The 10260-nt window shown below is 63.1% G+C and overlaps 1 protein-coding gene across 9 annotated transcripts; it reads left to right on the top strand.

The window, feature by feature from the left end:
- The first annotated feature begins 668 nt into the window (after positions 1 to 668).
- On the top strand, positions 669 to 10104 carry PARP6 (poly(ADP-ribose) polymerase family member 6). 9 transcript variants are annotated; one of them, XM_056346268.1, is made up of 22 exons: positions 669 to 952; positions 1899 to 1976; positions 2098 to 2192; positions 2608 to 2668; positions 2797 to 2887; positions 2988 to 3054; positions 3333 to 3482; positions 3720 to 3900; positions 4282 to 4335; positions 4569 to 4664; positions 4751 to 4843; positions 4918 to 5043; positions 5143 to 5208; positions 5348 to 5415; positions 5659 to 5707; positions 6697 to 6806; positions 6900 to 6972; positions 7154 to 7223; positions 7589 to 7668; positions 7787 to 7850; positions 8008 to 8108; positions 8203 to 10104. In XM_056346268.1, exons 1-22 carry the CDS (start codon positions 950 to 952, stop codon positions 8473 to 8475), a joined length of 2049 nt encoding a protein of 682 aa, XP_056202243.1. In that variant the 5' UTR covers positions 669 to 949; the 3' UTR covers positions 8476 to 10104. The 9 variants fall into 9 exon arrangements, 7 of the variants coding, with proteins under 7 accessions (XP_056202243.1, XP_056202244.1, XP_056202242.1 ...); XM_056346269.1 differs by having other exon boundaries at positions 670 to 952; positions 3720 to 3873; positions 6694 to 6806; XM_056346267.1 differs by having other exon boundaries at positions 671 to 952; positions 6694 to 6806.
- The last annotated feature ends 156 nt before the right edge of the window (positions 10105 to 10260 follow it).

Raw genomic sequence — 10260 nt, 5'->3', positions numbered from 1 at the left:
GGGGACCCCCAGCTGGAGGTGTTGGGGACCCTGTCCCAGGACCATGGGGACCTTTTGCTGGGGATGCTGGGGACCCATCATGGCTGCTCCATGCTGGGACTCTGGTGACACTGGGGATGCACTGGTGACACGGGGACCTGCCATGCAGGCCCTGTGCTGGGCTGTGGGGACACCCTGCCAGCCATGTGGGGGCCCAAGGCACCCACCCTGCACTGGGGACCCTGTGCCAGCCCTATGGGGACCCAAGATGGCCGCTGTGTGCTGGGGCCTTGGGGACCCTGTGCTGAACCATGGGGACACCCTGGCAGCCATGTGGGGACCCAAGGTGGCCACCCTGTGCTGGGGACGCTGGGGACCCTGTCCTAGGCTGTGGAGGCACTGCGCCAGCCATGTGGGGACACAAGATGGCCGCCCTGTGCTGGACCACGGAGACACTGTACCAGCCCTGTGGGGACCCAAGGTGGCCACCCTGTGCTGGGGCCATGGGGGACCCTGAGCGGGACCATGGGGACACCCTGGCAGCCATGTGGGGACCCAAGGTGGCCACCCTGTGCCCAGGACATGGGGACCCTGTGCTGGGGACTCTGTGCTCAGCCATGGGGACGCCGTGGGGGGACCCACCGTGGCCACCCCGTGGGGGACCCTGTGCTGGGGCCATGGGGGACCCTGAGCCGGGGCCACAGGGACCAGGGGGCACTGTGCTGGGGACACTGGGGCCCACCGCCAGCCCCTTAGGTCTGTGTCACGGCCGCCGCGGGCCCGGGGTCCCCGGGGCCCTGCTGGGAGTACCGGGGGGTGCGGGGGTCCCCACGGGTGACGTCAGCGGCAGCGTTGCCGGGTGACGGCGGTGGCGCCCGGGCCCGCGGCGGGGCCTGACGTCAAGGCCCGATGGCCGCCCGCCCGCCCGGCAGCATGGAGGCGGTGGCAGGCCCGCCCGGGCGCCGCTGAGATGGTGAGGGGGGGCCGGCCGGGGGGCGCGGGGGGCGCGGGCACCCCCTCCGGGCCCGGCAGCGGCGGCAGGCCCCGGGGGTGGTGGGCGGGGAGGGCGGCGGGACGGGGCCTACTCGGGGCGGGAGGAGGGGGGAGCCGGGCCTCGGGTGGCCCTCGGTGGCCCTGAGTGGCCCTGTGGCCCCCGGCACGGGAGGGGGACGGGGTGGGCCGGGCAGGACCCCCACTCTGTCGCGATGGACCAGGCCCCCCCCAGCGGCTCTGTGCGCGGGCCACCCGCCCCTCGTCCACATCCTGCTGTGTGTCCCCTGCTGCCCCCCCCCCGCTGTCCCCATCCTGCTGTGTGTCCCCTGATGCCCCCCCTGCTGTCCCCATCCTGCTGTGTGTCCCCTGATGCCCCCCCCCGCTGTCCCCATCCTGCTGTGTGTCCCCCACTGCCACCATCCTGCTCTCCCCATCCTGCTCCCCCAATCTGCTGCCTCCCATCCTGCTCCCTGCTACCTGCTCCCCCCATCCCACTGCCCCCCATCTGCTCCCATCCCATTGCTCCATCCCACTCCCCCAAAACTGCTCCCCCGTCCTGTTTGCTCCCCAAACTGCTCCCATCCCACTGCCCCATTCCACAGCCCCCCAAAATACTCCCCTCATCCTACACCCCATGCCGCCCAAACTGTTCCTCTCAAATCATTCCCCACAACCCACTCCCCCAAACTGCTACCCCCCAAATTCACTCCCCCTTAATCTGCCCCTCACAACCCACCCACCCCACCCCACTCCACCCCCCAACCCTCTCCCCCATCCCCTCTCCCCGCAACCCACCTCCCCCAACCCTCTCCCCTACAACCTGCTCCCCCCAACCCTCTCCCCCCATCTCCACTCCCCCCATCCCTGCTGCCCCCCAACCCTCTGGCCCCACTAATCTGCTGCTCCCCCGACCCTCTGCCCCTCAGGACCTCAAGGGCCAGTACTGGACGGACGATGACTCCGACGGGGACAATGAGTCCGAGGAGTTCCTCTACGGCGTCCAGGTGGGCACCACAGGTGACGGGTCCCACGGGTGCCATGGGGGGGCTCAGGGCCCCCCAACCTGAGCCTGAGTGTGCAGGGGCAGCTCTGTGTCTCATGATGCCACGGGGTGCTGTGCTGCAGGGGACCTGCGCTGCCGACCTGTACCGTCACCCGCAGCTGGACGCCGACATCGAGGCCGTGAAGGAGATCTACAGCGAGAATGCCGTGGCCGTCAGGTGGGTGCACCCAACTGTGCCATACACAGGCATCCAGCCACGGCATCACTGGGGCACCTGGCTGTGCCATGCTTCAGGCATCCCTGGGTGCCCAGCCATACTGTCCCCAGGACACCCAGCCACGGCATCCCCAGGGCACCCGGCTGTGCCATCCCCAGGACACCCAGCCACAGCATCCCCTGGACACCTGATCATGCCATCCCCTGGGCACCTGGTTGTGCCATACCCAGGCACCTGTCCACAATCCGGGCACTCTCCCACTGCCGTCCTGGTCTCAGGGGTGCATGCACTTGATACACGGGGAGCCACATGTGGCCATCACTGCCCCGCGGGCCTGCCTGCCCTGGCACGGTGGGCACCAGGCAGCGACTCCAGCACTGTGCCAGCCTCACCACAGCACCACGTGTCTTCACAGGGAGTACGGGACCATCGATGATGTGGACATTGACCTCCATGTGAACATCAGCTTCCTCGATGTGAGTCCCCGGGTTGCTCCAGCAGTGCTGGCACAGGGAGGGTGGGGAAATGTGCCTGGGGGTCCCCAAATTTCCCTCCCCTGTGGGGGTCCCCACAGCTGCGCTGAATCACAGCTCTCCCTCGGCAGGAGGAGGTGGCGACAGCATGGAAGGTGCTGCGGACGGAGCCCATCGTCCTCCGCCTGCGCTTCTCCCTCTCCCAGTACCTCGATGGCCCCGGTGAGTAGGGACAGGCAGGATATGATGTCCCCATGTGCCCTTGGGATGGGCACACCGGTGGGTGGCACCGACAGCTTGTCCTCTCTCTCTCTCTCTGCAGAACCGTCCATCGAGGTTTTCCAGCCATCCAACAAGGAGGGCTTTGGGCTGGGTCTGCAGCTGAAGAAGTAAGAGCCAAAATGCAGTGGGCATCCCCAGGGCAAGGGTGGTCGGCAGGGTGGTCCACAGTGTCACTATTTTGACCAAAAACCAGCAAGGTGCCACATGTCCCCATGCCACCACATTTTATCTGCCACGCAGCCCCATGATGGGCTCACTGCTGGCTTTGGGTGGGGAAGCAGAGGAGCTGGGTGGCACGGACCACCCAAGCACCAGGCTCAGTGGGCACCGAAGCACCCATGGGTGCCGGCAGCCTGCTCAGGCACCCATACCACCTCTTTGCCAGGATCCTGGGCATGTTCACATCTCAGCAATGGAAACATCTTAGCAACGATTTCCTGAAGACCCAGCAGGAGAAGCGGCACAGTTGGTTCAAGACAAGCGGCACCATCAAGAAGTTTCGCGCTGGCCTCAGCATCTTCTCCCCCATTCCCAAGTAAGGCCCTGACAGTGTCCCCAAGGGACCTCTGTCCCCTCACCCTTGGGTGGCTGGGGACCTGGCACCATGCCTCAGTTTCCCCACTCACCCCTCGAATGCTGCTGCTCCCTACCAAAGCCCGAGGAGGTGGAGGTTGCTCCCAAAAACCAGCCGAAGGCTGATTTCAGAACCAGGTGATGGAGAAGTAGGGGACAGTGACACGCTGGGGAGCTCAGGGGGATTCCGTGCCTGCAGGTCTCCCAGCTTCCCTGTCATCCAGGATTCAGTGCTGAAGGGCAAACTGGGCATCCCCGAGGCTCGTGTCAACCGCCTGATGAACCGTTCCGTCTCCTGTATGGTGAAGAACCCCAAGGTGGAAGTTTTCGGCTACCCACCCCCCAGCACCCAGGCAGGTGTCGCCCCCTTCAACATCCTGGTGGGTGCCTCCCCGCCTCGGGGTTTGCTTTCCTCTCCTTTCCCTTCCCAGATTCCGGGGGGCAGTTCCAGGGTCAGATCACTTGCCATGGGGTGGTGGGACATCCTTGGGTTGTGGGTGCAGGGTTTCTCCCCTGCACCTTGTCCCCAGCACCCTTGGGTGCTCATGGGCAAGCTGGCGCACCAGCCATGGGGTCCTGCGGGGTGTTACCTCCCCCTCAGTGCTGCGGCCCGGCTGCAGCTGTGGCCCCAGGAGGGTGCTGGTGCGTCGTGGGTCCTTCTGTGCCAGGGGTCGGGGTTGGGATTGCCGGTGCTGTGTGGAGGTGGGGGTGCATGGGGGGAAGGGGATAACGCAGCTGGCTCCGCTCCGGCTCCGTCGCAGGTCGGCGGCCACTGCAAGAATGTTCCTACGCTGGAGTACGGCTTCCTCGTCCAGGTGAGGGTCCTGCATCCCGCTCAGCCCTGTCCCACTGCCGGAGAACCTCCCTGCTGCCCTGTGTCCTGCTGAGCCCCATCCTGCTTCCTGGAGCATTCTTCCCACTGTCTCACATCCCATTTATCCCCATCCCACTGCCAGGAGCATCCTCTCTGCTGCCCCACACCCCACCTAGCCCCATCCCGCTGCCCGGAGCCACCACGGTGGCTGACTCCCACCGTCCTCCCCCTCAGATCATGAAGTACGCGGAGCAGCGGATCCCAACGCTCAATGAGTACTGCGTGGTGTGCGATGAGCAGCATGTTTTCCAGAACGGCTCCATGCTCAAGGTGCAGTGATGGGGACAAGGCAGGTGTGGGCTCTTGGCCCATGTCACTGTCCCTGACCCTCCCCACGGCTCCTGTCACCTCCACAGCCAGCGGTGTGCACCCGGGAGCTCTGCGTCTTCTCCTTCTACACCCTGGGCGTTATGTCCGGCGCGGCAGAGGAGGTGGCCACGGGTGCTGAGGTAGGGGTGCACACCACAGGTGACCACACCATCACCTCAGGGTTGTCCCTTCACCCCCACACTCTGTCCCCAAGGTGGTGGACCTGCTGGTGGCCATGTGCCGTGCCGCCCTGGAGTCCCCTCGCAAGAGCATCATCTTTGAGCCTTACCCTTCCGTGGTGGACCCCAACGACCCCAAAACACTTGCCTTCAACCCCAAGGTAAGCAGTGGGGGGACAATGCTCCCAGATGCTGGGGGGTGATGGGGCTGGGGGAGCCCCGAGGACCTCTCTGATGCCTCTCTGCTGCTCCGTGTGCAGAAGAAGAACTATGAGCGGCTGCAGAAGGCTTTGGACAGCGTGATGTCCATCCGGGAGATGACCCAGGTACACCAGCATGGCCCCACGTGAGACCCCTCCAGCATGAGATCCTTCACCAGGGGTGGCATTTTGTTGCTGGTTACCATCTGCCCGTGGTTGGGTGGGTGCTGGGGGAGGCACCCACACCCCTTCTTGCCTCTGCCAGGGGTCCTACCTGGAGATCAAGAAGCAGATGGACAAGCTAGACCCCCTGGCCCATCCCCTCCTGCAGTGGTAAGGCCAAGGGTGGTGTGACCTCATCCCACTGCCCCATATTCCTGCCTGCTGCCCCATGTCCCCCGGGACAGGATGGGGTAGGAGGCAACCAGGCATCCTCAGCCCTTTTCTCCCATGGGATTGCAACCATCTACCGGCCTTGGGGTGGGTTCTGGTGCAGCTCCCAGCTCAGCCCCACTCCCAGAGGAGCATGGGACCAGCCTGTCTGACCTTCCTTCTCCTCTCCCTCCTCTTTCCAAGGATAATCTCCAGCAACAGATCCCACATCGTCAAGCTGCCTCTCAGCAGGGTAAGGGGCCTGGCTGGGCTCCAGGTGGGGTGCAGGTGCAGCAGGCAGGGCAGAGGGTATGGAATGTGGGATATGGGGTGTGGGACGTGGGATGTAAGAGGCAAGATGCAGGGGGCAGTCTATAGGGTGTGAGACATAGGTTATAGGATGCAGGATGCAGGGTATGGCATGCAAGACATACAATATGGGAGGTGGGATATAAGATACAGATGCAGGGTACAGGCTATAGGATGCAGTCTGTAGGATATGAGATGTGCAATGTTGTCACAGCACTCTCCAAACTATCAAGCTGCAACAAGGTCTTTTACCATCTCCTACCAACACATTCTTCATACCAGTCCCTCTCCTGCCTTCTCCTCTCATCCAGGGCATGCTTGCATGCTTGCACTCTCTCTCTCTCTCTCTCTCTCTCTCTCTCTCTCTCTCTCTCTCTCTCTCTCTCTCTCTCTCTCTCTCCCTCCCTCCCTCTTCTTGCTTCTTCCTCCTCTCTCTTCCTTGGCTGCCCAGCCTCCTCACAGAACCAGCCACAGCTGCACTTTATCTGCATCAGCCAAGGCACCGCCCCTGAAGCCAGCCCACAGCTGTATGTTATCAATGATAATTAACCCAGCTTCATTCCTCTACACAATGTAGGATACAGGGTGTGGGTTGTGGGCTGTAGGATGTGCGATGGAGGATTAGGGACATAAGGATGTGGGGTGGGTGATGTGAGGGTGTGGGCTCTAGGATGCAGCCTTTGGGATGGGGCCTGCAGCCTGTGAGACTGGGGGGCAGGTGTGGGGTGTAGGGCAGAGGGTATTTGACATGGGATGGGGGATGGGGGACAGGAGACAGGGAACGCCACAGGCCCTCCTGGCAAGCTCAGGATGGCCAAAGCAGGGCTGGGCACGGGGCCAGGCTGCCGTGCATGATCTCCGTCTGTCTGTGTGTCTGTCTGTCCTCGCTCCCTGCCGGTGCCGCCTTTGCTCTTCCCTTTCCCCTGGTAGCAGCTGAAGTTCATGCACACCTCCCACCAGTTCCTCCTGCTCAGCAGCCCCCCGGCCAAGGAAGCCCGGTTCCGCACTGCCAAGAAACTCTATGGCAGCACCTTTGCTTTCCAGTGAGTTGCTGGGAGGGCTGTGGGAGCTCCCCAGGCGGGCGTTGTGGGGCAGGCTGCTGTGGGGCAGGCTGACATGGGGCTGGCTTTTTCCAGTGGCTCTCACATTGAGAACTGGCACTCCATCCTCCGCAATGGGCTGGTCAACGCTTCCTACACCAAACTGCAGGTAACGCTGCCCTGGGCCTGGCCCCTGCCCCGGGCAGGCAGGTGGGCAGGGAGGGGGGCAGGCAGGGGGGCAGGCAGCTGGGGGTGCGCTGCCTGCCGAGGCTGGGCTGCCGCCACCACTGCCACCGTACCCAAGCTGTCGGAGTGACCCTGTGTCGCTCACCCTGGTGTTTTCCTGCAAGCTGCATGGAGCAGCCTATGGCAAGGGCATCTATCTGAGCCCCATCTCCAGTATTTCCTTTGGATACTCAGGTAAGAGGCTGCCTGCGCTGCCCAGTCCTGCCTGTGCTCCCATCCCAATCCCTGCATGGGCCCGGGGACGTTCGGCATCGTGCCAGCCAGAGGAGCCGTGCGGGAGTGGGCAGCATCCCGCATCCTTCCCACCTGCACCAGCCTCTTCCCAGCCCGGTTGGGGCTTTCCAGTGCGCCAGGGAATTAAACCCCCCTACATTTTCTAGGCTCCAAAAACCGCTGTGCCTACTTCTGGGGGGTTCCCAGGGTTCAGCCACAGGGCGAGAGCACACAGCGTGACCGTCCCCGTCTGTGGCATGTGTCCCTGCATCACCCCAGGGTGCTCTCTGCCCAGGAGTGACGGCCACCGCTTTGCTTCTCCACAGGGATGGGGAAAGGGCAGCACCGGATGCCTTCCAAGGACGAGCTGGTGCAGCGGTACAACCGGATGAACACCATCCCCCAGGTGACAGGCCGGGGGACACCTTGAGAGGGTGGGGCTGGGGACATGGCACCCATGGGTGCTGGGGATGGGGCGTGCCGACCCTGGCCAGGAAAGGTAATGACGGCTGCTCTCCCCGCAGACCCGCTCCATCCAGTCCCGCTTCCTCCAGAGCCGCAACCTGAACTGCATCGCACTTTGCGAAGGTGCGGGGACGTGTGGCGGGGCGACAGTGGCGGGGGGGGGAGGACAGGCAGCACCTGCATCCCTGGCTCACCGGGTAGGGGGAAGGAGGAGGGAGGGAGGGTGCCCACCACAGGCTGCCCCCAGCAGGGACCTCTGTCCCTGTCCCCCGTCCGACAGCCTCTTCCCCTGGCAGTCATCACCTCCAAGGACCTGCAGAAACACGGCAACATCTGGGTCTGCCCCGTCTCGGACCATGTCTGCACCCGCTTCTTCTTTGTGTGAGTCCCAGGCTGCACCCACCTGGCCAGCACCCGTGGGACACCCATGGGACACCCCTGGGACACCCCCTCACCCCCCTTTCTCCCCTTCCAGGTACGAAGATGGCCAAGTGGGAGATGCCAACATCAATACTCAGGACCCCAAAATCCAGAAGGAGATCATGCGTGTGATTGGGACTCAGGTGTACACAAACTGAGGGCGGTGGGGACCTCCCTGGGACCCCCGGCGCCGGGTGAAGACCCCGGGCGAGGCTGGGAAGGACAAGTGGGTTTCGAGCCTCCTGGGCAGGGCAGAGACGGGGGCCAGCGCCGCAGCTCCACCCTGTACATAGGCGTCAAGCATCCGGTGAGCATCAGGCGGGTTTAGCCGTCCCTTGTCCCCTCCCTGTCCCGTCCCCCAGTGTCCCGGACCCTGTGGCAGTGTGGAGAAGGAGCTGTGGGGGCTGGTGTGGCCGGTGGCCGCCCCTCCTGGAGTTAGTAGCAATGGGGTTTTTATCTACCAGGAGAAACCGAAGCAAAAAAACAAAAATGAAAACAAAACCCAACCAAAACAAACCCAAAAAACACAGGAAAAAAAAAAAAGAAAAAGAGTAAAGGAATCTGTGTCGGTGTAGTTAAACTGCCTGGGGCTGTGGGGAGGGAAACACCACTGTCACACCCGGCAAAGGGATGGTGGCATGGAGCAGGGAGCACGCTGCTAAGGGACAGTGCCTCAGGGATGGGGACAGCACCGGGGAGGGGCCGGGGCTGGCCGAGACTCACCTGCAGGATGGGAAGGCGGCTTCCCAGGGATGCGCTTTATTTTGGCCCAAACCGATCCCAACGACTACACCGATGCAGGCGGTGGCAGCACGGCTCGTCCCGCTACAGCCAGACCCACACGAACCCACCGGGATGCCCCGGGGCTCGGCCCAGGACCAGGAGGCGGCGGGGCTGGCGGAGGTGGCAGGGCTGGCGGAGGCGATGGGGTGCCACCGCGGTTCCCCATGCCCCAGCAGCTCTCGGGTCAATCGCAGCAGCACGAGGCCTCGGCACTGAAATACCAGCCGTTGAGAGGTGGCATCAACCCAAAGGCGCCTGGGGACACCGGCCAGCCCGGCAGGGACACAGGGATCCCCTGCCAGGCGTTCGAGGGGCCCAGGGATCCAAAACAATAACAATGAATCCCCCAAACCAGCCCTTCACTGCCCTGCGGGAGCCGGGGTGTCATTACCAACTAGGGTTTCAAAAGAAAGTTAAGAATTGACTTAAAAAAATACCCTCGTTTGGGAACAGTCACTGGCTCAGACCTGCCAGGCTCATCACACCAGTGGGTGCACTCAGCGTCACCTCTGCAGTGTCCCCTGCCCTCAGGGAGTTACAGAGGGACCCCAACATCTGTCCACTACTGCTCATCTCCAACTGGCTGCGTGATGTCCCCAAGGGCCACCCAAACCGGGGCAGGGGGGGCATCAGGCAGGTGGCTGTCCCCTCACCACCCGCCCTGCCGGCTACCCACTCTTCTTGCTTGAATTTGTGGGGTTTAGGGTTCTTCTGCCCCCCTTAAATAAAAAATCAACCAAGCCCCTTTCCCCCGATCACCGCAGCCGCTTGTCTGCGGGTGCAGCCACCGAGGGGATGTGCCAATGTCACCCAGAAGCTCCCCATTGCTCAGCCAGAAGGTGAAACCATGGGGCCAGGTCCTGCCCTGGTCCCCTCCGCAGCTGCCATGAATTCCTTCAGGAAACGGTAATTCCTGGGAAAAAGCAAATACGAGAGACCCACCCTCCTCCCCTGGTGTCACCTCGGCCCAGCCAGGGTCGAGCTGGTCAGAAAGGGGTTCCCAGCGTCATCTTCTCGGGGAGTGGGGGTGACAGGACACGGCAGCAATTGCTCCAACGAACCAACCAAGGTGACGATTTTGACAAAATAAGTTTATTTTGCTTCGCTTTGTTTCTGCCGAAACCTCACATTTTTCTTTTTTTTCTTTTTTTTTGGCTGAAAAAAAAAAACAACCCCCAAAACCCCCAAAACCAACCGAAAATGCAAAGAACCGCATCGCTTCGCCCTCTGCCGGAGGCGACCGAGGGGCTCTTTTGACCAGCTTGACTCCCCCCCTGCCGGCTCCTGCCAGGGCCGCGGGGCTGGGGGAGCCACCACAGCCCCCCAGAAA

This window comes from Falco biarmicus, chromosome 7 (genome assembly GCF_023638135.1).
Source record: "Falco biarmicus isolate bFalBia1 chromosome 7, bFalBia1.pri, whole genome shotgun sequence".
NCBI classification, from domain to species: domain Eukaryota; kingdom Metazoa; phylum Chordata; class Aves; order Falconiformes; family Falconidae; genus Falco; species Falco biarmicus.
Note: the sequence above shows the minus strand (reverse complement) of the source record. Positions and strands in the feature narration are given on the sequence as shown.

Bases quoted from the DNA above. Each gene is read 5' to 3' on its own strand.
- PARP6 (XM_056346267.1), top strand. The intron at 2,193-2,607 runs GTGGGTGCACCC...GTGTCTTCACAG, and splicing joins GAGAATGCCGTGGCCGTCAG to GGAGTACGGGACCATCGATG. The intron at 6,807-6,899 runs GTGAGTTGCTGG...GGCTTTTTCCAG, and splicing joins GGCAGCACCTTTGCTTTCCA to TGGCTCTCACATTGAGAACT.